General features: G+C 39.4%; 1 protein-coding gene across 2 annotated transcripts in view; it reads right to left on the bottom strand.

The window, feature by feature from the left end:
* Positions 1–20,168, bottom strand: part of slc41a1 (solute carrier family 41 member 1) — a 52,571-nt gene extending 32,403 nt beyond the window's left edge. For both annotated transcript variants that reach the window (XM_057845887.1, XM_057845888.1), the window contains exons 1-3: positions 19,819–20,168; positions 7,838–7,954; positions 6,824–7,600 (exon numbers count right to left, since the gene is read on the bottom strand). In XM_057845887.1, coding sequence (XP_057701870.1) covers positions 6,824–7,306 — 483 coding nt within the window. In that variant the 5' untranslated portion in view covers positions 7,307–7,600; positions 7,838–7,954; positions 19,819–20,168. The remainder of the gene's footprint in view (positions 1–6,823; positions 7,601–7,837; positions 7,955–19,818) is intronic.
* Positions 20,169–26,766: the final 6,598 nt, after the last annotated feature.

The following is a 26,766-nucleotide window of genomic DNA, read 5'->3' as shown; positions in this document are numbered from 1 at the left end:
TCAAACTGAACTTAGCACAGCACACTGTGCTGTTTAGTACCAACTCATTCATTGTGTATTGACGGCAGCAGCAGCAGCACATCAGCGCAGTGCCGTGCATAAACCAAGTGCAGTATGTTAAGTGCCTTTGTGGCCTAGCACATGTGTACCTTTTCTCCAGGCTAGTGTTACATGGACATTATTATATGCCTCTTACTGTGTGTATCTCATACTGTGTGAAGAAGTACTGTAATTGCCTTCCTGTTAAAATTATGGATTAACTTTGGCTAATCACATAATTGGGAAAGCTCATTTTCACTGACCCCACACAAGCCTGATTACTTGCAGAAGTGTTCAATCAGGTATCACTTTAATATATAACCAGCGTCACAAATTTAAATAGGCCAGAACATGTATCTTAATGCCGAAATCCAAATAAATTCATTAACAGATGAACAATAAAGGGTATGTCTATAAATCTGAATAGAGGGTTGTAAAGCCATTTTTAAAAGCATGGTGCGTGCCATATTTACAAAGGAAGCCAGGAGAACATTTAAAAAACTGCAGACCTCCCCTCAATTAGTAACAGTAAACCCACTGCCAAATGTTCTGAGGCACTTCACATGGATATGCACACTCAGGAGAATGAGAAACTTTTGACCGTGGGTATGAGGTAAGTGGTCATGACCCAACAATAAAGAAAAGAATAGGCAAGAATTTCATATACGTCATTTTCAAAGTATCGGAATCGGCAAAATTAAAAAAAAAAAAAAATATATATACATATATATATATATATATATATATATATATATATATATTTTTTTTTTTTTAATTAAATCGTTTTCTAATTGTATTTAACGTTACAAACATAATATGTTACACTCATCCAGAGTCTTTAAATTAGGCTTAAGGTAGGGTTATCAAATTTATCCCGATAACGGTGGTAATTAATTAAAAAAAAAAAAAAGTATCACGTTAAAATATTTAACGCAATTAATGCATGTGCTGCACGACCCACTCACGTATTGTCGCGCTCAATCTGTAATGGCGCCGTTTTACCTATATAGAGAGATAAAAAGTAGCGTAAAATGAGTAGGGTGAATTTTGGCAGCCTTTGGAGCCTTTTTTTTAATCGGCTAAAGCCTTACAATCCCTCTCCCTACGATTAGAAATATCAAGGGAAACAATGTGGGGAAGCAAGGTAGCAATTGATCTTTTTCTTAACACCTTATGTTATTTCCCAACATAGAGAAGATATATCAATTGGTAGCACTACGCACAGTCATGGTTCCACTTCCCATCATGCATTTGGGCATGGCTACAGTATCATTTACTGAAAGCTCAACAAATACACTAGATGGCAATATTTAGTCACAATATACAAATTCACAAGTCTTTTTATCCGTGGATCCCTCTCACAGAAAGAATGTTAATAATGTAAATGCCATCTTGAGGATTTATTGTCATAATAAACAAATACAGTAGTTATGTACTGTACGTTGAATGTATATATTCGTCCGAGTTGTATTCATTTTTTTCTTAATGCATTGCCAAAATGTATATGATCGGGAAAAATTATCGGGAATGATTGGAATTGAATCGGGAGCAAAAAAAAGCAATCGAATCGGGAAATATCGGGATCGGCAGATACTCAAACTAAAACGATCGGGATCGGATAGGGAGCAAAAAAACATGATCGAAACAACCCTAGTTACCACCAATGGATTTTTTTTTTTTTTTTGCACAGCCTTTGCAACTGTTTCCATAAGTGGAATTAAAATAAATAAATAAAGATTTTTTGCACAGACTGTGCATGTTTCCGCCAGTGGAAAAAAAAAAAAGACATACCACTTTTATGCATACAAGCCAAGCAACGTTTGAAAGTTACTCAGATTACCTTTCCGCAGCAACACAGGCTAATATAGGAGCCACATACATCATATCTACATCATGCCAAATGTCACCAAGAAAATGTGGGCAACAAAGACATAATTACCAAACCAAAACATGATTTAAAGACATTATCACAAAAATGACAAGGAATATAAGAAACAGGCAGCAGAGGTCTTGTAGCAGGGTGCCAACTCGAGAAAAACGCATTTGGTTTACATGTTCTGTATCTATACAACAAATGTGTATATGCTAAAGATAAACGGTAATATCGGTTACCGATAGTTATAGGCCGATAATTGGAATTATGATGTCACACAGATAATCCAGATTTAAAAAAAAAAATTCCACCGATAATGCAATCCAATAATTATATCCTTGATTTAGCCTGCAAATATGTGCAACCGAAGCAGTTTTGTCCCCTTCTGCACCGCCGCCTCCTCAACCCCTAGAGCAGGAGGCGTTACACAATAGTGTTGATGCAGTTGGATATCATGGCGGCTCTGTCGCCAGCGTGGGTTGATTTTTTTTTTTTTGCGTGTGAAACAAACGACGCTCTCGCCATTTGCAAAATATGCACTGCAAAAGTTCCACGAGGCGGAAAGAAAGCGTCCTCATTCAACAACACTAACCTGATCAGCCATTTAAAACTGCATCACAAAGATTTTTGGAACGAATACTAGGCTGCTGCTAGCGCGAATGCTAAGGCTGAAGTAAACACATATAAGCTACGGGGCTTATGACGATGAAGAGACGATGCGGCCTTCCCAGAGTCTGTTTGTTTGGGAATGCAGCCAAAAGCGGGTGGTAAGGCTAAGGCTCAACACCGTCACGAGACCGACAGTTGATAAGTAGCCGTCTTCCGACAGAGCCTGCCGCTCCACCACCTCGCCCTTAACGGGGCAGGCAGGTGGGCCGAGCACAGTTCCCCGGTGGCGGGACCTCCGGCGAACACCCCGGTTCCTCGAGCGTTCCCCCACAGCGTGTGGGATGCAAGGCGCGCGCCGACGCGCCCCGAATACGTCGCGGCGAGTCGGCCAGGAGGGCGGATATCTGGTATGAATGTAGTTTACGCCACCACTCATCTCTGGTTCAACTCATCGAGTACCACGGCCTGGCGCGGGTGCTAATTTGGCGGCCGGACGGACTGAAGGGCACAGGCGGGAGGGGATGCCAGACGAGAGACGTTATTTTTTACCGAAGTTACCCGAGAGCCAAAGCCCCGGATGAAAAAATAATGCAGTTTATACGACCACCATTCTTCGTGAAAAACATACCAATCACAGCAGTTTCACCACGGACATGTGGACAAGTGATGTCAAGTAAGCATGCTGATCATGACGGCAAAGTGGTTAGATGATAATTTCAACATGCACCAAACAGCACTCACAAAAAAGTCAGCCAGTCAGTAATGCATTCAGTACGCTGTAAATTTATGACGTCTTAATCAGATCATTCTTTTTAAATCTAGTCAAATAATTTCCCCCATCTTGTTTTCAGTGTTAAAGACCAGTTAACAGATGAATGCGCCAGATTATTCCACTTACTTCAACTAAATATTGCCATTTGTTCTTATTAAACCCATATATCTAAAAGAATTGGTCATGTTTTACATAAAATCAAGAAAAAATGCTTTCAAATAATATTTTGAACCATACCTATTATTGAATAAAGAACATTTCTGACAAACAAGTTTTTTTTAGGATTAAGTCTAGTAATTTATTGCTTAAAATAAGGCTGTTAAGCTTATTTTCAGCTAGCTATTTTTCTTCAAGAAATCTGAAAGAAACATACTTGAAGCACTGGCAGATAATTTCACTTATTTCCAATAGATTAACACTGAAAACAAGGGAATTTAACTAGTTTTAAGGAGGTGTGTTTTTGCATTGTAGTAATGTTATATGCTAGGAATGGCTTACTTTTAAAGGCATTTTTGTGCAACTTAGGTATTTACTCTGCAAGTAACTGCTGCCAAAGGTTTACCATTACACAATGTCAGACAATCTGTCTTTATTTAGATGTTGGAATTTACTACTTGTTCACATTGGATGCTGAAAAATCTTGTAATAGAATTATCAGCATGACATTATCAGTTATCGGTTGGAACGAGGAGGAAATTATCGGTTATCAGTATCGGTTGAAAAAAGTATTATCGTGCATCATTAGTATATGCCTTATAAAGTGATTTCAGTTGCAAAAATTATAATTTTGTTTTACACTGGATACTTGGGCTTCATTGTATTTTTTATCATGCGGTCTAGAAATATTTGAAAAGTAAAAATGGCTGATTTAATTATGGTATTTTTCCAAAGAAGTGATGTACAAAATTCAAGCCTCTGGAATGGATTGTAGTCAAACAAAAGGTCAAACAAAAAGGATTGTACTCAAGTTGCACCAAAGAAAACCAAAACTTAAGCTTTTAAGAAATGTTGATCTGGCCTTCCCAAGAAGATTTGCACTGCATGACCTTTAAAACACATATATAACCCTTTATAACCTCAGTCTTGAGGTTTCTGGCCATGGGAGTGAGAGACTCACGGTTTAAGGCCATTCATTTGACTGCCAAGTCACTGAGCAGCGCTATGCAGAAATCTCCAGACCAGTCTGGACAGTCTTTTCTGGGCCAGCCTCCAATGGGAACAATGCCAGAAACTGCATGTGTGTGTGTGTGCGTGTGCTAAAGAAAATCAGAGTGACTAACTTTAAAAGGTCACACTTATAAGAGGCCTTGTGGATACCTGCCGACTGGCTCAGTCGGAACGTACCAGAGCCCAAAACAGATGAGAGAGTATGTTAGAATTGCCCTCAAACAAGGATAAGGGGGATTAACTGAGTTAGCAAGTCACAGTATCTTGGAGAGTGGATTACATAGCAAAACAGTCACCCTTACACTCACGACAACAGGTTGACAAGGTTATGATTGCCTCAAAACAATTACTGATACTTGTACTGTAGGACAACAGACGGACTGGAAACAACCAGCCCAGAATCGAGCAAGTGTTTTGGAAAACAGAGACACCGCAGCAGCATGGGGCCTAACATGGGACAGCATGAAAAATGTTTGACCTCATACCTCAGAATTCCAGATTGGTCGGGATACCTCAATAGTTAAGGATTTCCATTCTTAGAGCCTGATCTTTGACCATTTAGCATTTCTTTAACACTGATTAGTAGAATTAGTGGTGTTTGATTTTTTACTGTAACTTTAATTCACCAAGAGATGAACTACTAAAATAGTACATATAAAAACTACAGGGATTCAACAATACAACAAAGAATGTATCTTTGCACTTTGCACTTGTGTTTTGCTACATGCAGCTCTATTTTAGGCTTTTATGTCAAAGTATCATTGTTTCCAAATTGAAAGTAGTGCCAAACATCATTACAAGGTACAGAAATATTTTTAACAAACATGGTTAGAAGCATTTACCGTATTTAACACAATAACATTGAGTATTGTTTTTGGCAGCCCGTTTAATTTTTGCCTAAGTTTTCTGGATGAAAACACTGAATTGCCTTAGTAATAAATCAGTCAGTTCAAAATGCGTTCGTCTTTGTTTAGTTTTAGTCGCCGATTACTTAAAAATATTTTTGTCTTTAAAATTCAAATGTTATAGCCCAAAAATTAATAAATCAATGTTTCCAACAATTTTTAATGAACACTGACAGACGAGCACTAATCGTAGCGTCTACAAGGACAATAAAAAACTTTATGATGACAATACATACTCAGCAGGAAAACAGTGCATTTTTTAAAATTAAAATACGAAATGTATGTAAAAAAAATTGGATGTTTAAGACGACGCTCGCCACACTAAATGCTAATGCTAACGTTACCGCAAATGCCATGCTAATGATCATTCAGCACTGACCTATAAAGGCTAAAGCAATTATTTCTTGCCACGGTAAGAAAACAAATCTTACCACGTGTTTCAAAACAAGCAAGCCTGGAGCGAAGCCTAGCTTGGAGCACATCCTAACACCGGTGAGGATGGGGGGAGGGGCACAGCACATCTCACATGAGAGAAATGACCTAATCACTGCTGTGATGCAGGTTGATATACTACACGTACAATAAGCAAATGTCACACATTGTGAACGTATGACAGAAAATGTTGCATTTTCGTCTCGCCAGACAAAAACTGCCATTAGTCTTGTTGTGTTTTTAGCTTGTTATCATCTCATCATCGTCATGGAAAAAAATGTTGGTCAATGAAATAATTTTGTTCCCGTCATTGTTGACGAAAACAACAATGGCGGTTTAGCCACTTTCTAAGCTAACCAGTTTGTTCAAATGCTTGCGTCAGGAATTCTTTTGTAAGATTCCGTCTGCGTTCCAGTTTTGCCAAGAAATTTCACCCTGATCTGTGTACTTGACTCAAAGGCATTTGCGAAGAATCTCCATGACAGTAACACATACATTCAACGAAATCCTTATAAGTGGCATTTTCAATATTGTTTTGTTGGACCCAGTACTTGGACTACAGATGAGTATTAAAGAGTATTATGAGTATATAGAAATTGAATATCAGTAACTGATTTTTAAAAAAGTAATGTTTCAAAACAGGAAAAAGGAAACTTGACATTCACGATGACTATTATACTGACTTATCATCTGATATACTGTAGAAAAATGGCCACCTATTTAGTTTTTCAGATCGAAATGAATTACTTCAACAGTCATTCGCATTGTCTTGTACCCTTTCTCCTCCTTTAAGAATACTACTGTAACCCTCTGCTGGAGGCAAGAATTGTGCGCATGCACGAAAGGTGTGTAGAATAATTATGCATAATGCACACTATCGTTATAGCTTCTAGGAAAAGAGATTTTCTTACAAAAATCTTTTCGTGATAGGCCTAATCTGAACTGAATATTTTTTTTGGTAATGTCTAAAGAGATTAGATTGAGTGTTGCATCTTCCAAATATGCCTTAAATGTGTTGTTGCTTACCTGGACAATGTCGAGCACCATTCCTGCAGCCACAGTCCCAAACCCGGCCAGCAGGAAGGGAACAACCACCTGCAGACCAATTGAGAAGGAAGTTTCTTTGAGGGGTGCTGGTGGTTCAGGGCTCCGGTCATTGCTGGTGTCATCGCTCTCATTTTGGCTTGCATTCTCCAAGAGTGCATCCTCCTCACGCTGACCTTTGGCATTTGCCCGGCAGTCCATCACCGCAACAATGTCCAACTTTTCTTCATTGTCTGGGGTTTCATTGGCAATTTCTTTGAAGGAAGTTACCTCTTTCAGCTCAAATTCACTCCCTTTTTCTGGGCTCCCTTCCTCAGGTCCTTGAGTGACAATTACTGGGTGGACAGAGGAGTTGGAGTTGAAAAAGGCAGGTGAAAGGGGTCCTCCCTCTTTCTTAATCTCAACCGCCCCGGAAGACATGTTGATGCCGGGCAGTTTGTCTTGTTCTTTCGACCAAAGTACCATGCGGAAGCCTTTGGGAGACGATTGACTTGAAGAGAAAGAATAGACTATGTCTTCTGAATTGTGACTGGATCACCCTAACCTGGCTCTAATTCTGATTGGTCTAGATAATTTATCCCATTAAAAAAGTGGACATACAGTGGTGATCATCATCAAAAGCCCAATTTGAAGTTGCTCTAAGAGGAAAAATGGCAGCAGAGCACATGCATCAGTTTGTGTGAACACCACGTGTTCCTGTCGGTGTTTTGGGAGCAGGACCAGTATATTCTCCATTCAATGTAAAAAGCTCCTTATGGGCTGGCAAGAAAAGAAGAGAGAATACGAGTTCAATGACTTGGCGCAAGCAAGCACTCACCACAGGATCCCCAATTGGTCTGTTCACAAGTTATTTTTTTGTCATCTTAACAGAATTGTTTAGAGTTAAATGGAAAAAGTCACATGTCGGCAGTAGCTAGATTGCAGTGCAGTCTGGTCCTGCTTACAGTCCACTGGTCACAGTCGACTACTTGGCATAACAGGCTGGCGATGTCTCACCTTACACCACGTGGCTGCTGCAACGGTCTTTTCACAGAAGATATTTAAAGGTCTGCAGCACAGAGACTGAATTACCAGCCACAGAAGGGAACTTGTCCAAATAGAGTGGACCATGAGCTGGAAGAAGAGCATATCAATTGATTAGATGTATTCTCATCCAACAGCAAAGTCTTTGGCTGTTATACAAAATTCCAAGACTATTTCAACACATATATGTAACTATTTCAACTATTGATGTCTCAGCGCCTCAATCATAATACTGTATGCCCTTATGTAGAGGAAATGTGCACCCCAAATACACCAAGATAAAACCAAATGTACATAACTATTAGAAATCATATTCAGTTATAATAGTTTATGTGAATTGCATTTTAAAAAGGGGGACCGGAGGGTGTGTTCCAATTATAGAGGGATCACACTCCTCAGCCTCCCCGGTAAAGTCTATTCAGGGGTGCTGGAGAGGAGGGTCCGAGGAGGAGCAGTGTGGTTTTCGTCCCGGCCGTGGAACAGTGGACCAGCTCTATACCCTCGGCAGGGTCCTCGAGGGTGCATGGGAGTTCGCCCAACCAGTCTACATGTGTTTTGTGGATTTGGAGAAGGCGTTCGACCGTGTGCCTAGGGGAGTCCTGTGAAGGGTGCTCCGGGAGTACGGGGTACCGAGCCCCTTGGTAAGGGCTGTTCGGTCCCTGTACGACCGGTGTCAGAGTCTGGTCCGCATTGCCGGCAGTAAATCGAATTCGTTCCCAGTGAGGATTGGACTCCGCCAAGGCTGCTCTTTGTCACCGATTCTGTTCATAATTTTTATGGACAGAATTTCTAGGCGCAGCCGAAGCGTTGAGGGTGTCCAGTTTGGTGGCCTCAGCATTGCATCTCTGCTTTTTGCAGATGATGTGGTGCTGTCGGCTTCATCAAGCCGTGACCTCCAACTCTCACTGGGGTGGTTTGCAGCCGAGTGTGAAGCAGTTGGGATGAAGATCAGCAGCTCCAAATCCGAGACCATGGTCCTCAGCCGGAAAAGGGTGGCATGCCCTCTCCGGGTCGGGGATGAGATCCTGCCCCAAGTGGAGGAGTTCAAGTATCTTGGGGTCTTGTTCATGAGTGAGGGTAGGAGGGAGCGGGAGACTGATAGGCGCATCGGTGCAGCGTCTGCAGTGATGTGGACTCTGCACCGGTCCGTTGTGGTGAAGAAGGAGCTGAGCCAAAAGGCGAAGCTCTCGATTTACCAGTCGATCTACGTTCCTACCCTCACCTATGGTCACGAGCTGTGGGTCGTGACCGAAAGAACAAGATCCCGGATACAAGCGGCCGAAATGAGTTTCCTCCGCAGGGTGTCCGGGCTTTCCCTTAGAGATCGGGTGAGAAGCTCAGTCATCAGGGAGGGGCTTGGTGTCGAGCCGCTACTCCTCCGCGTTGAGAGGAGCCAGTTGAGGTGGCTCGGGCATCTGGTTCGGATGCCTCCTGGACGCCTCCCTGGAGAGGTGTTCCGGGCATGTCCCACCGGCGGAAGGCCCCGGGGTCGACCCAGGACACGCTGGAGAGACTATGTCGCTCAGCTGGCCTGGGAACGCCTTGGAATTCCGCCGGAGGAGCTGGCTGAAGTAGCTGGGGAGAGGGAAGTCTGGGCTTCCCTGCTAAAGCTGCTGCCCCCGCGACCCGACCCCGGAATAAGCGGAAGATAATGGATGGATGGATGGATGAATTGCACAGGGATAATAAGGAGCAACAAACCTTACCTAAGCACAACTTAACTATGGCAAAATTCAATGACGTGCCACTAAGGATGGGTAATGTGCCCTGGTATTAAACCCTCTCCTGCGCACTGCCATACATTCGAACATAAATGATTGTTCAGGATTTGGGGTTGGCTAGTGCAGTGTTTTTCAACCGGTGTGCCGCAGGAGATCGTCAGGTGTGCCACGAGAAATTATCCAATATTGTATTTTTTTTTTTTTTTTTTTACGTCGTCGGGCGGGGTTGCAGTAGGAAGGAAGGAGTAGGTAGAAAGTTCTCGGTCGTGTGCAGATGAGTGAGGTATTGCTCGTGTCGCGTTCAAGAACCGCTCGGATTTCTAGACATCAGCCACCTTGCTGTTCTCGACAATGTGGACCCCAGCAGGTTTACTGTACATCATTTGATTAGACCTGTCAAGTGTTGATATACACGCAAGTGTCCTTTCTATTTTATCTATATGTGATGACAGTCAATGCTCCCCCTGTGTTTTACTCCTACACAAGCCTAACTGCTATAAAAAATAAAAACAGAGAGAGACTGAGAGCTGTCGAAGAAGATTCCTGCTAGGATATCGGCTTTGTGTTCATCTAAACGGGCTCAAGTTTCCTGCTGTGTAAGTATAAATACTGAGAAATTATTTTTTTCGTTAAATATACTGTACAGAAAATAATTTTGGAACATTTTTTATTTGTTGTGTGCTGCAAGATTTTTTCCACTGAAAAACGTGCCATGACTCAAGAAAAGTTGAAAAACACTGGGCTAGTGGACTTGCCAAATAATGTGTAAATATTTGGAAAAAAGTGAGCAAACAAACTTTATTCTCTACTCTGGCCTCTAACCAACATATTAACCCAGGACATCCAAACATGTTTTATTTCATTTTGGCAAATGTGTGTCCAACAAAATGACCTTTAGCAGCTAACAGTAATGTGAATGGCAATTAATATGGTGCAATATGCAACTAAAACCGTACAGTGTCAGCAGAGGTCGGAGTGCAAAATGTGCTTGAGTATAGGTAGGTAGTGAATATCCATAGGTATTATGAATTACAATGAACTTTTGAGTGGTTAGGTTACAGCGGTCATTTGTGGCTGCACAAATAATCTTTTACTTTTAAGAATTTAACAGGAAATTACGTGTGCAGTTACAGTATTGTGTTATAATGCTATACTTCCCTTGTTTTTTTTTTTTGTTTTTTTTTTTTTTTTAATTAAATCAAAAGACAACATCTACAATAGCCTACAGTGGTATGAAAAAGTATCTGAACCTTTTGGAAGTTCTTACATTTCTGCATAGAATTACCACCAAATGTGATCTGATCTTTGTCAAAATCACACAGATGAAAAAACGCTGTCTGCTTTAACTAAAACCACCCAAACATTTATAGGTTTTCATATTTTAATAGGGATAGCAAGGGGGAAATTTAGTAGGTAAACCCTCTGCCTAAGGAGACTTAAAAAGCAATTGAAACCAATTTTTTTCAAACAATTTAAGTCAGGTGTGTCATGTGTGGTTTCAAGCTGCCCTGCCCAATATAAAACATAAAACAAAAAAATAACAAATAACAAAAAATATTTTGTGGACTGATGAAACCAAAGTTGGATTGGAATTGAACATTAACACCTCATCCCCACCTTGAAGCATGGTGGAGGGAGCATCATAATTTGGGGCTGTTTTGCTACCTCAGGACAAATTCAAAAGTTTATCAGGCTGTTTTGCAGGAAAACCTTGGGCCGTCTATCGGACAGTTGAAGCTAAAAAGAGGATGGATGCTGCAACAAGACAATGATCCAAAACACAGAACTAAATCAACTTCAACAAAATACACGTTCTGGAGTGGCCAAGTCAAAGTCCAGACTTGAACCCGATTGAGATACTGTGGCTTGACCTAAAGACGGCGATTCATGCCAGACATCCCAGGAATCTGACTGAACTACAGCACTTTTGTACAGAAGAATGGGCCAAGATTATTCTTGATCGATGTATAGGGTTGGGCATCGAGCATCGATGGGAACTGGTTCTAACACTCCGATGCTCCCGGAATCGTTCAAATTTTAAAATTTCGATTCCTTGTTTCGATGCCCTGACCGCCGAGCGGAAAAAATTTTCTTGACTTTAAAGACTGATATTTATATACAAGTTATAATTAGCCCTGTGAGAAGTTCATTTAATTTCAAAATACGTCGAGAAGTTAAGACTTTAATATAAACAATGCAATTTTTTTGGACCCTGCATTTTTTTTTTTTTTTGACCCTGCCTCTTGAAAGAATCGGCATTGGGAATTGTTCGGAACTGGAATCGAAACATGGAATCAGAATCGGAACCGGAATCGTTCAATTTCAAACGATGCCCAACCCTATCGATGTGCCAGACTGATCTGCAGCTACAGGAAGCGTCTGGTTGAAGTTATCGCTGCCAAAGTGGGGGCCACAAAGTATTAAATGTAATGGTTCACTTACTTATTTTTATTACAGAAGTAGATGGAAGAGTCCTATTTTAGCCAATCAAATGTAACTAATATTGTTCCGCCTACTCGTCAAGCATTGTGTACCCACTGTGACCATATACCCTTCAGGGGACCCAAAAAGTGAAGTGATCTTTGTGTCTCCCTTAGACAGAGCAAGGACAGAGAAGGTGACCGATTGAAATGTTACAGTAACTGTATTGTGTGTTTCAAATTTTCTTACCTACTTTTGACCTGTTTCAAGTGTATCAGTGTTTATGTGCTGTACGCGCATGGCGTGACTGGTGTCACACAAAGGCTCGGCTTCTAAAGGGTGTAATTTTTTATTTTAAACATTATTTATTAATTCATTTTCCATGCCGCTTATCCTTCCGAGGGTTGCGGGTGCGCTGAAGCCTCTTCCAGCTAACTATGGGCAGTAGGCTATGTACAACCTCAATTCGTTGCCAGCCAATCAAAGGGCACAAGGAGACAAACAATCATTAATGAGCACAAACTCATTCCTAAAGAGACAAATTAGAGTGTTCAATATGCCTATCATGCATGTTTTTACAGGCTAACTGCGAGTCAGGTTACCACTCAGGTTGTTGTTGTTCTCGTGGACACCACCTTTGCCGTCATTTGTGAAGCGGTTTTATTTAAGCTTGATAGCTATGCAGCATGGGCCAGTATGAATCCTTGGAGTCCAAGTTTTGATATATATTTATTTTTTGATATGAGGTCTAATTAATTGCTGAATTCTTAGCCAGCAGAAGGTAGCCTTCTGTATTGGCGATTTTCCAGTATAGAGCATGCACCCACAGCCTTCAGCTTGTTAGTGTGCTGTGGAACACTCGTGCTTATTTGTTTGAAATGTTGTAGGAAAGATTGCAGGGAGAAAAACCCATGCAGGCACGGGAACAACATGCAAACTTCACAGAGAAAGGCCTGAGCCCTGAAATGAACTGTTAGGCGGATATTCTAACCACTCTGTGCTGCCTCTTATGAATTATACTTGTGATAATAGAGAAAATAAGAAATGTGCAATTTGCATACTATGAGCAATTATATTTCAAATGATGGTCATTTAAACCAGGTCTTGTCTTTTGCTTTAAATATTCATAGAGAAAAATTAGTAAAAATATATTTAACTTATTTCTACTACATTTTAATTAGAACACTATTTGTCCATTAAATGTTATGCTTTAGTATAAAAGTAATACGGCAGGCTTTGCCAAGCCTGCAAGAATACTTCAATGCAGCACAAATCAGACCTTTGATTTATTGGTGCAAGGAAGGATACTCCGCAAAATGGAAAGATATAGAATTAGGAAATACAAATATTGAGATTCAGAATTTAATAGCCCACAAGGAACGGATTAAAAAACTGCATAACCAACTGGGGGAGATTACTAAGAATACAATGGATAGATGGAAAGCTGTCATGGAAAGGTACAATCTGGAAAGGGACACAAAAATTCTGAGTTGGTTTGCATCTGACGAAGGTTTTATACCAGGATTCAATGATAAAGGGTCTAGAATGTGGGCAAAAATAGGCATTACAGCAATATGTAAAGTGGTGGAAGGAGGCAAGCTGCAGAGTTTTGGAAAAATTGAGGCAGAGATTTGGACTAGAGGAGGAGGATCATTTTGGATACATACAATTAAAAGATTACTAAGACAAAGAGGTCAAGGGTGTAACTGAAAATGACATTGATCAAGGTGTTCAAGAAAGCTTATGATGGGAAAAAATGTAAAGTTATTTCTGAACTTTATAAAGCAGTCACGTCATGCCAGATGCACACATCTCTGTATATTAAAGAAAAATGGGAGAAAGAACTCAAAGCACAAATAACCGAGGAAGAATAGTCAAAGATGTGTGAGACACAGAGCACATCCGCTTGCTCCAAGGTTTGGAGAGAATTTAACTGGAAAAACATTGTAGGGTTCTTTATAAGTCCTCTGCAAAGTAAAGAAATGACATTCGCTCAACAACCATGCTGGAGAGCATGTGGATATAAGAATGTGGGACACTTGCATATATTCTGGGCTTGCCAAAATATAAAAGAATATTGGGATATAATTTGGAAGGATTTGTGGAAAATAATAGGATACGCTATTCCGAAAACATTTAAGGTGCTTTATTTGGGGAACTTAACTCGGGAAATGATTCAAAAGGAGGATGAGTACCTTGTCAAGGTGTTGCTGACGGCAAGTAAAAAAGTAATTACGAGACTGTGGTATAAAGTTGGTATAAAGCCAACTGAGGAGCAGTGGATGTGCACGGTGGAAGAGCTAAGTGAAATGGAGAGAATTACGTTTAGATTAAGACTACAAGAAAGTCAATTTGAAGACAAATGGAGGAAATGGAGAGACTTTAGAAGAAGAAAAAAGAGGACACCAATTTCAAATGATAAACAAGAACTTTGACATGTGGACTGGATTATTGAGGAGAGATTGAAGGCCAGGCCTTGATACTGTTGATTAACGATATTTGATATTTTATTTATTCATGCATGTGTTTTTTTTTTTTTCTTTTTGATTTATTAGTGTGTCCTACCTTGGTTTGTTGTTTGTTATTTCAAGACACTTAGGTGCGTGTTGGGTTTTGTAAAGCTGAATAAAAAACAAGTTAAAAAATATATACAGTATATATACTTTTTATTAATTTTCATTAAAATAATAAACAATCACAATTCACATAATGAACTGCTCATATGAGCTTACCCCACCTACCACCACTTAGTAAAATCTCAAACAATTACCTGACACGCAAATCACTCACATTAAGCCCATCATTGCTGACCACACGGTCAAGTTTTTTCTGGTGAGACGACAACGAGATGAAAATGCAACATTTTCTGTCACATGTTCACAAGACAGAAGTGGGTAAGTGGATTGTTGTTGTTGTTGTTGTTTTTTTTTTTTACAGTTTTTGTTGACACTAAATAATTCTGTTTATAATGGTTAACATTATACTATTGATTTATTCAAGAAAGTTTATTTTCTATAAATCAGGAGCGGAATTTAGGGAGATGTGGCGATGCGGCTGCACCTAGGCATGCCTGACAATACACTGGACTATATTTGTGTTTTTAAGCAGCTGTAAATATCACAGCTGGCATCTAACTTTCTGCTAGCTAGCAAAACAACCCCTCACTCCAATATCGTTAAGACAAGTGACGTGTACGGTAATGCAGCAATGACACGCACACAGTGGTGTTGGTAAGCCACGATCACTAAGCCACACCCGAGCCTGATTAGCTCTGCCTCTATTTTTTTAATGGATGTTATGTATGTCTGTATTTTACAATAATGCTGCAGTTGCAAGACAGGTTCATTCAAGGGCGTAGGTTTGCATAGGGACGGTAGGAAAAAACACTACCAACTTTCCAGGATGCTCAAATTGTCCCCACCAACTTTTACGCAACCTTATTTGCTTTATATAATGACTTCAGTTATATAGGTCATTTAGATTGTCTTCCCATAAGTAATAATTGTTGTAATTGACCCCACCATTATTAAGTGAATTATTTTCAGACAGTTCAGACTTACATATACCTCTTTTCACTTGCTGAATGTGTCGGTCCATTTTTTTCCCTCCCAAACGCACATTTGATTGGCTGATGACTTAACCCTACCTCTCCCACTCCCCACATAAACACACACACAGACATGAGATATTAGAGATATTAGGGATATTACAATTTTTTTTGTTTTTTTTTTTTCTCAGCCAGCAGCAGCCACTGTAGAAATGTACAAAGACGTCAATGTTGTGGAAGTGGGGTACACACCACTAATTTTGCTAAAGAAAGTCCGACCTGCTTCAGAGTTAGCATAACATGACTCTGTGTTAATTTCTGAGTTATTTCATTTTTATTTTGTTTATGTGGTCTTAAAGCAGCCCACAGGAGCTTTGATTTTTTTTGTTGTTGTTGTTGTTGGGTTTGGCTGCCTTGTGAACGAAAGCAGTAGTGCTTTACCTGAAGGACAGCTCCATTTTTATTTCTTTTGTTATTACCTGGCAAATATTTTTTTTCAGTTTTTTCAGTCCTTTATTTAGACAATGTGGAGTGGTTTTAAGACAAGTGTTTATTTATTTATTTATTTATTTATTTTTTGCATTCCTGGATAGTTATAAGATGATTAACAATCTTGTATTTATTGTGTGAATATAATTTATGTTGTAATAATGCCCTGTACAAACCCTAAACTTATATTACAATATTTTTTTCAGCTGTCTGTGCTTCATTTAGGTGTTATTTTTTGTATTTTTTAGTCCTTACATTTGAAAGCAGGGAGCTGAACTTTCTATTTCTTTGTAAAAAATAGGCTACTTTTTCAAATTGCAAATGACAAAACAGTGTAATCTCCACGCTGCCCCCCACCCCCAAAAAACAAAAAATAAGGCATAGTTGAAAAGCGGTAAAAGCAACCGCTTACATTTTGCAGGAAAATAAAGGGACAACAGTGGCTAGGTTTACATGCAGTTTGGCCATTTCGACTGGCTAGTGACATGGACCATAAACCAGGGAGACAACCGATTGGGAGGCGACAACCAATTCGGAGAAGCATTCGTACAAAAAAGTCCATGGCCTTTGTGAAGAGCCTTTATGTTGCCTTTAAATGTAAATCCTTGGGAATTGAGTTGATCTTTAGCCAGGTTTAAAAACACCAGCTTAGAAATGATCAATTATTTGAAAAAACACTTAAGCCTATGAGTGAGGTGTTTTCTGTTAGTTTTTTGTGGAGTTGTCATTCACAAAATTTTTAAAGCTATGAACATGTTTTGAGAGTGCAGCTAGATTAGGGTGACCGTATTTTTATTTCCAAAAAAGAGGATGAAGTTCACTTAAACGTGCCGATATCACTTTAATATAGTTAAAGTGTGCATCCATCCATCTGCATAGAAAAGTTCAGTTTTATATATAAAAAAATATATTGCCATATAGTATAAATTATATACTATATGGCAATTTTTTTTTTTCCTCAGCAGGTTACAGGTTACTCAACAGGCTTTATTCTTCATAAAAAAAATAATCAAACAATAAAATCGAAATAAATAAATGAATAAATAAATAAATAAATTAAAAAAAATAGAAATAAAAAAATAATTAAATAATGATTAAAAAAACAATAATATAATGCAGACCTATGGAAATGTATGTATGCATACAGCCTCTGACTGCGCACACATGCGCCAATTTGTATCCAAAATAGAATAAAGGTATTTTCAACTTAATTACTCTTCTGAGTACATGAGCATTTAATTATATACGTATTGATCATAAACAACTCTTAACAACTGGGCAGGCTCTCTGGGAACACGTCACAGGCAGCACAGTATCATACTATTCTGTGCAAAGTGTCAATTTCAACACACACTAATTGTTCAAAAATACACCTCCTTGTCAATTTGGAATTTCCTTTTATTAACATAGATGACGTAACCCTGAGGCATAAGAAACACAGCTACTTAGAATAAAATACTAACATTCAACTAAATACACAAACGCAGAAAACTTACTATAAGACTAATCCAATATACTCAACTGTATCTCTGAGTTCACATATAATCCAATATACAACAGAAGACACATTATCGACATTAATAGGAGATAAACGTACAGAGCCGGTTATTCCTTCGAGTAGATGGCGAAGTGTATAAAACACATGGATGCGTCGGATGGCTTTTTCAGTGGAGACTTTTTTATCAACAAAATAGAACCAGTGTGGGACACTGTCACTCAACACGGCGCTCCCACGCAACTTTATGTTTTTATGTTTATGCTGTTGTATTGTTTTACCGGCATCCACAAGGGGCCGCTATTCTTTTCAATATGACTGGCATTACAAATATAGCGCAGAGAAGAAATTGGGCAGAGCAAAAGAGAGAGAGGCAGTTAGAACTACTCCTTCTCCCCCTACTAGTAGGAGCCACATCAACGCAGGCAGGCTCTGCCCCCCAGCGGCCGGAGGGATTCTCTTCAAATTGGTCCCGTGAAAAATCATGAAAACAGGACATTTTCATGAATTTATCAAACTCAGCCGGACGAAACGGACAGGACGTGAAAAGTGGACATGTCCGGGTCAACTTCAGGAAAAAAAAACAGAAAACTACCCATGTGTCAGTCTGTACACTAAGTGCAGCAAAAGTCTACTTTCAAGTATGTGCAGGGGTGAAAGTGGCTAGAATTTCTTGCCGGAACTCCCCGATGTGAAGGTCGCCACAGAGCCAGAAATTTTATTTATTCATTTATTTATTTATTTCATTTTTGGGGGGCGGGGTCAAACCTCTTCAACTACTGAAATGCAAAGAAAACTTTTAGCACAGTTATTTCTATAAAACATACAAAAACTGATTTTCATTCAAAATTGTATTTTTTTAATGATTTGCAAAATAAACATTAACAAAAACAGCAATAACCCCAACCTTCATCTCCTAATTTTTATTTTCCCTCATTTCCTCACATACTAAATCTCAATTTTAACTACTAGAACATAGGATATACTGTATATTAAAATTGAAGTTAATGTAAACATTTCCTTTGTTTTTTTTTTATAATAAAGCTATAAGTAACGTACATTCAGAAAAATAAGTACAAATGACTTATACTACGCAGAGTGAAATGGAATATATTTTGAAGATCGAACGGACATTGACTTTTTTAAATCATAAGATCAGAGCTAACCATCTCTGCTGATCACATGTCCGTATGTCAGCCAACTGAACGGATAAATGAGTCAAGCCGTTTTGCTTTGCTGCGTGCATTAGCACATTGACGTGACTCATCATCGTCAGACTTCGATAACTGCCGCAGCTAGGGAAACCTCCATGCCGTCCGTGGAATGAAAGCAATATTAAATATTGGTGGAAACGGATTACGCTACACAGTTGTTGTTAACACTTGTGTATGTAAATCTGATGTTGGTAGATTGTTTTCTTCTTGGAGGTGAAATGCATGTGGGGCAGCTTAGCCTTTTTTTCATATTTTGTCATATTTTCGGAATTAAAGCACCGTGTACAGGAACAGCTTTCCGGCCCTGAATCTTATACCGGAACTGCGTTCTGGCCCTGAATCTTATACCGGAACTGCGTTCCTGACCGTTCTGGCCCACTTTCACCCCTGAGTATGTGTGAGTGTTTTTAAACTTATGTATGTATATCTGCTTATGCATAAAATGTGGTTGCTTTGCCACCTCTAAATGCAGAATGTGTTATAAGGTGACAAGTGCTCGTACACCTGCTATCAATATACAATACTGTTCTGGAAACTTAGCGGCAGAATAACTAAATTCATTTAAAGTCAAGTTAGCTTTGCTTACTGCTAAAGACTTGGTGTAGCTTTCCTCGACACGTGTTGCGACATAGTCTTACGATAGCGTTTATCCCTGTTGAAACCCCCTGTTTAGTAGTCAAGACCAATACCAGGCGAACTCAACATGGCAAAGGCGTAAATTAGTGCTCCCTGGTCAGGACTGAATAGACAAGCTCCCCTGCTCTATTCTTCGGCTCGTTTCGTCAAGGCCAGGAGGCTTTCTGTTCCAACCCCGCTACGGGGGAGAAAGTCATTGCCACAACATAAGCATGACTATTTCACTCGTTAACGCGAGTACAAACATTGCACTGTCCATGGAATAAATCGCGGATACCGAAAGCGTGAGTGAACAGTCACCAAGACATGACAACACATTCCGCCAGACGTGAGTAAATTGTGCGACTGTCAACGGTCAAAAACAAAAGAAAAAGCTTCCATTGTCCGACAGGCTGTTTTATCGGACTGAATGATCGGAATGAAGTGATTACCTTTTTGTGGCCGTGGATCGGCGGACGACCCGGGCATAGGCTCCGTTGGAGTTCGGCGAGCTTGCTGCATGTATCCTCCACCTCCTGGTTACGCGCTTGGGCTGAGCCGCGGATGCCGGTGTGCACGCCTTAAGTATGGTACCAACCGCATACGGTTACATCGATGGTTAATAGTTAAACTCTGTCAACTCCACTCTGGCACGACCCCGTCATATTGCCGCGCCCGTCCACTGGCCCACGCCACCCGGCTGCTCTCGGATGCGCATCTACAATACAGCCGTCCGATGCAGGGGGCAAAGAAGCCACAAGGCGAGCCCTCCCTCCGCAGTTGGAGAAGACGGGACGGGCCTAGTAATCCTACACTCTACTCCACCACCACTAAGAGAAAAAAAGTGAGCCTCACGATTCAGCAGATGTGGCATCAAGTTAATTGCTACACCTCAGCGATCTCTTATATTTTTCACCCCGCACCCCCAACGTTTTTAGTTGAAATGGGTTTTATTTTGGCAAATACAAGAGTTGACACAAATAGTACAAAACCAGGTATATGTCAAACTGAAAAATATTGCACCATACAGGGGCGTCACTAGGCTTCAAGAACGGGGGGTGGGGCGCTTAGCCCCCAGGAGTTACACACTATGTAAGTGAACCTAGAGTACAAGCACAAAACTTCACAAACAGCTAACAAAGACTGATAATTTATATAGCAGAAAACACTGAGACCCCCAGTTTGGCTGAAATTTCAAAATTGTCCATTATAAACGTGTGATACATCATTGGAAAGCTTAAAATCTCAATTTTCTGGGGGAAGAAATTTTTGAACAGGAGGGCATGAAAAAAAAAATTAAACAGCCAAACCCTAACTGGAGGTGAGAACATGAGAGAGCATAATTAAAGACGCCATTATTTTAATGAGATATTATCCCATACTTACCTTGTTTCGATCTGAAAACTCCATGTAGCATGTATCACCGAGTGTCAAGACACAGATGTGAATGGCCACAGCCGGATTTTGGGGGGATTATATGGGTGAAACATGGTAATAAAACAAGGGTCGCGATGCAGAAATCGCAGACATCAAGGAGTGGTTTTTTCATATATTTACCCTTATAAATGTTTTTTCTTTCAAATTTTTTCGTTTGGATCGATTATTTATCATCTAACATATCGGGGAAAATGTGACAGTAACAGAAAAAAAATACAATTAAGCGATAGTTATGAGGTAGATATCCATGACGTATTTACAGACACCTTTTATTTTTTCATTGTGACATAATTTGTTTAAAAGTTGAAAACATGCGAGTAGGGATGGGAATTGATAGGATTTTTACGATTCCGATTCCATTATCGATATTGCTTAATAGAGGTGTGCAAAATTTCCGATTCTTAGATTATTCGCGATTCGGCCGTGGAAGATTCGAGAACGATTCACAAACATCCAAATTCCGATTATTGAAATATGCCAAGTAAAGCGGAAGTACAACACACTCAGCGCGCCGCACGGTCTTCGGGGCGCAACGAGGAACAACGCAGCGAGAGTAGCTAAACATCATGCTTCTCATTACCCGGCCCCTCGGGTAATGCCAATGCCCAACTCACGGCTTTAGCTCAACTCATGCCACGAGATAAAAAAACACAACAACATACCTGACTGCTGCCGAAAAGCTGCTACAAAGTACGTCATCCACATAATGTAATGGTAGATATCATTTATATAGTAATAGATGCACCATTGATTCGGTAGCGTGAGCAGCACATCCACAAAAAGCTAGATGCGGTCATTAGTAAACGGCCGCCATCTTAAAGCAGTACACTTCCCTGCAAGGCTGTTGTAGCGAACCTTCCAAGCAAACCTAATTAACTTTTTATCTAAAATACTCCTAAATCGGTAAAATATTGACTTAAATCTATCTTTAAAATAGTTTTAAAACTTTCACGTCGAAAGTAGACAAAAGGGAAATTATGGAATAATAGGAGCAATTTTAACAACTTTAACAGTTGATTCACAACATTAAATTAATTGAATGTAGTTTAAAGCTGCTGTTACAGAATGGGGACTGGAGTTTTTTATTTACTGTTATTTTTGTATATTTGTTTACTGCTATATGTTAACTTGATACTGAAATAGTAGTTTGGTTTAGCCTGAGAGGATTTTTGAACAATTTTGGAACTAATGTACAAAACATTTAATTTAAAAAAAAAAAAAAAAAAAAAGGGGGGGGGGTGCATCAATAATCGTTTTATAATCGAATCGGAGCCTCTGAATCGTAATCGAATCGTTAGGTGCCCAAAGATTCCCAGCTCTATTGCTTAACGATTTGATTCTTTATCGATTCTCTTATCGATTCTAATTTGGGGGAAAAGAACAAACGTTTTGATTGGCATCGAGTTTGTTTATTCAGAAGTCACAACCTTACAAACTCACAACGAGATCAAAAGAGGCCCAAAGCCTCAATGTTAACTGTGGCAATAAGTGGCAAATACACAAGAATGTGTAACATTTTACTGAAACATTTATCTAATAGAAATAAAAAAATATTGGTATATATTGGCAGATAGGTTTTTGTTCTGCCTTTGGCAATATGTGTTAAAGCAGGGGTCCCCAAACTTTTTCCTGTGAGGGCCACATAACTTTTCCCTTCTCTGATGAGGGGCCGGGGTCAGTTTGTTACAGAAAAAGTGTGACAATTGCAGAAGTGCATAAATGTAAAAAAATATTGTTTTTCAGAAAGCCACAATCAAATAACCCTTTCTGGATTCTTTATAATAATTAATAATAAAAACACTATTAATTAAATAAATAATAACCAAATAACCCTCTCTGAATTCTTCAAGGAAAAGGCCAGAAAATAAATAACACGATTGAGAAAAAAAAAAAAAAAATCAAATGGCCGGACCAAATGTGGAGGCGGGCCGTATTTGGGCCGCGGGCCGCAGTTTGAGGACTACTGGAGCGCGCATACACCCAAAGAAGAAATGCCGCATCCAAGTGAGTGAGAGAGGGAAACACTTCTACGAGCCTACGTTCTTTGTTAATGTTAATATCTACAGAGGCAACGCCTGTATGTATCATCTTTTGTGTTGTTGTTGTTGTGTTTCCACTCGCGATCGGACACTTAAATCCAGTTGTGTAGTGGTTTGAACGATGTGCTAATGCTAGCGAACGAATGCTAACCATACTGTTATTAGCAGCTAATCATCGCTGATTTACGTTGATGCAAACCTGTTTGTTATTGGGGACGAAATTGATTTGTTTAATTTCTATTCTTAGTTTCACTCTTCAAGTGATGGTTGAATAAAGTCAGCAAATTATACCAACGTCTTCTGCATCGTCATTTGGGAGTTTAGCTAGCTGTATAGCCGGGACTTTTTTTTTTTTTTTTTATAGCCAGGACTGAGCCTTATCCTCTCTGTGAGGACAGCGCAATTGTATTCCCTCCCGATGCAGTTATCTCCACCTTGCAATGACTGCAAGTCGCTTTGTTGTAATTTTTCCTCGTGAAGTGAAGACACACTTTCGAGCGTTTGAACTTACGTGCTGTCATTGTTATGTTTATGGCTGCAATGCTCGTGCTTACCCGTCGTAACCTTTCATTTTCACACTCTTTCCTGGTGAAGTGTAGTCAAACTTTGGAGCGAGTGGTTATTTGCGCCATGCTAGTTTGATGCGTCTGGACAACAACTTACACGTCACGACGCAATACGCGTCTTTAGGAATCGTTAAAGGGATCGTTAAGGCTTTTTCATTGTGATGTCGAGGCCTCGAAACACTCGGAACCGGTTCCGAATTGGAATCGGATTTCGATTCCCATCCCTACATGCGAGTGAATAATTTTTTAATTTTTTTTTTCTTTTTAACGAAATATTAGACATTAATTAATGGTTCTAAGCTAAAAATGACAGACATTTTGAATAATAAATACATATAAATTACTTACCTTCTTTTTATGACTGGGTTGAAACAAAAGCGGTTGCATGACATCTGTAAACGGGGGTTTCCAGGGTAAAACGGACAAATTAAAAAAGGTTCGGGGCTTAATGCGCCATGAACCTGCTATGGCAGCATATAGACATATTGTTCTATCAAATACAACAGTTCATTTTAAAGAGGGGTGCAAGAGCAGAAACTGCTTTTTCAGCCTTGTCTGTGTTTTCCGCCATATATATTTATACATACAAATAAAATCATAGAGGCTAATGTCATGACTTTCTCTCACAACACAGTAATTGTTTGTTCCCAGTCACACAGAACACATTTTGGGCACATATGTAAGAAAAATGGCTGTCATTTCAAACCCTGAAAAATACTAATAACTTTAATTTAAGTTTATCTGAGTCAGGCTAATTTGCCTTACACACGCACAACATATGCACACAAACATATATCCAAACATTATACATAACATAGATAGGGTACAGACCAGTTTCGACACACCTCATTCAATGTAACACAAATGAAAGTCCCAACCCCATTGATAAAGCAATAAAGTCCACTAATTAACCCTTAAAAAGGCATACCTGTGAAGTCAAAAACCATTATAGGTGACTTCTTGAAGCTCACCAAGAGAATGGCAAGATTGTGCAAAAAAGTAATCAGAACAAAGGGTGGCTACTTTGAAAATACTTGAATATTATACGTTTTTAGTCATTTCACCTTTTTTTTTTTTTTTTTTGATAACTACATAATTCCACACAAGTTCATTCATAGTTGTATTACCTTCAGTGAGAATTTACAATGTAAATAGTAACGAAAATAAAGAAAAACGCACAAATGAGAAGGAGTGTCCAAACTTTTGGCATGTACTGTATAGGTGTGTAGGGGTGTGTGTGTGTGTGTGTGTGTGTGTGTGTGTGGAGGGGTATGTTCGCTGTATATAATCATCTTCTTGGCTTTCTCCACTTTCTAATATTTATTGTCCTACTGTACTTTAAAGTAGAGGTCTCTCCTCTGTCACCCTCTTTGCTCCTCTGCTCTGACTCATACAGGTCAATAAAGGCACCATATACAGAATATTTTATCTACAGACCACAGGGAGGCTTGAATATTACACATTAGAACAATTAGTTAAGTGACCAAGAGTTACCAAACAGGATGTTTCTGACTTGAGTTTCACTTTTAAGCACTTTTGGTTCATGGACACCATTCCAAGTTGGCTGGACCAGAATATTTTTGGCCTAATGAGTTATAAATGATTTATTCCCCCGCCCCCTCTCCCTTTTTGTTTTCCCATTAGAGTACATGAATATATATTCAAATTTAATAATGATTTTTTGTGAATCTTTTTTTTTTAATCAACACAATGAACTTAGTGCAATTTTAACAATACAGTACTATGAATCATTGTTTTAGTTTACATATGTGCGAATCTCAGGGGATGACGTTATAAAAATACTTGTCCCATCAATGCATTCCATTATCAGTTCGTCTGATCATCATAAACCAATGTACTATGTATACTGATTTTAAATACATGCATTTCCACATTCATCTTGAAATCATAACTTCAGTTTGACTCCTCAAACAGTGAAAAGTGGGAACGTTTGAGAATAAAATGGACTTAAACCCCTGCTTTGTAAATGTATTGTAAATGTTGTAAAATATAGTATGTTAGTAGGTCGACATTCACAGAAAGGTTTCGTAAAGCATGGAATTTCAGTAAATATACTCGTTTGTAACTGCACTTGAAATTGCCTAATAAACAGTATATAGTAATATTTATCAAGAGTATACAGGCGCAGGAGCTCACTTAATGCTTGCCGTGTCCACGAGGTCAGAAACTATGCATCTCCACGGAACATCTTCTTGGGCCGAACTTTTCGCACCACGTACATGTTGGAAATTTTAAACCATACAGACCTTCCCCACATAGAAAAACATAGTGGACGAGCTGCACTAGTGGCAGAGGTTCGTAGTAGACTGCAGACATGAGAGGAAGCGTAGTCCACGCACTCGCTCACAAAAAATCCAAATACTTCTGCCTTGCGGCGCTTAGTACAAATGCAAAGTGCGTGTCATTAACGTACTCAAATAAGTCACAAGTCCAGTTATGTGTCACTCATGTCAAAAGCATGTCTCATCTATATGTTCTGTATGAATGAAAATAAAATGTGCATGTCTGGTAGTAGACATTGGATGCCCGGTCGGCCGCACCCGCCCGAGGGCCGTACATTTGATACCTCTGCTTTAAACTAAACCCTGGCATACACATACATACGTGGACATCACATTCTAAGTCAAGTAGGTCACACGTGGATTATAAATGTTAATATTGTGGCTTACATGACTCAAAATATGACGTCTGTCCAATATTGCGATAAGTATCGATCACATTGTACCGTGTGATTTTGATATGACTACAGCCTTAATATGAACACAAACATACAGTATATGTGTGTCCGTGCGGGTGCATGTGTGTGTTTTGAATGTAACTGCAAATTACCTGACAAATTTTGTGCAGCCTCAGGTTTGTCACGTTGCTCTCAGGAGAACTCTAACAATGTCCTCAAAGGATGTGTGGCTTTGTTGCTCTGTTGCTATACAGCCACCTGTTTCAGCATCAGTAGTCTTGGCATCACTCAGAGTGTGACGGTATAGTTTTACACACGTTACTTCCCGGCGAGTTGCGTAAACAGGATAAACATTTTGACAGTGTAATTTCCAAGTCATTTTGATGTAAAATGCAGAAAAAAAATGCAGGAAAAAAAAGTAAATAAAGTTTTGACAGAGTAAAAATATAACTCTTACTAAATAAATACTAAATACTCTTCCACATTTCATGATAACTTCCACACAACTAATACGTAACCTTAATTTAAGATTAAGCGTGTGAACTTTTGCTTGAAATGTGTTTTGTCTGACAGTTTTGTTGTTGATCAATAAAGCCGGGTTGCTCATCTGCTCATTCAGTACATTGTAGCTTAAATATAAACCAAACATACGCACACCTG

The sequence above is a fragment of the Corythoichthys intestinalis genome, chromosome 9, assembly GCF_030265065.1.
Source record: "Corythoichthys intestinalis isolate RoL2023-P3 chromosome 9, ASM3026506v1, whole genome shotgun sequence".
Lineage (NCBI taxonomy): Eukaryota > Metazoa > Chordata > Actinopteri > Syngnathiformes > Syngnathidae > Corythoichthys > Corythoichthys intestinalis.
The sequence above is the reverse complement of the archived record's forward strand: the minus strand, read 5'-3'. Positions and strand labels throughout refer to the sequence as shown.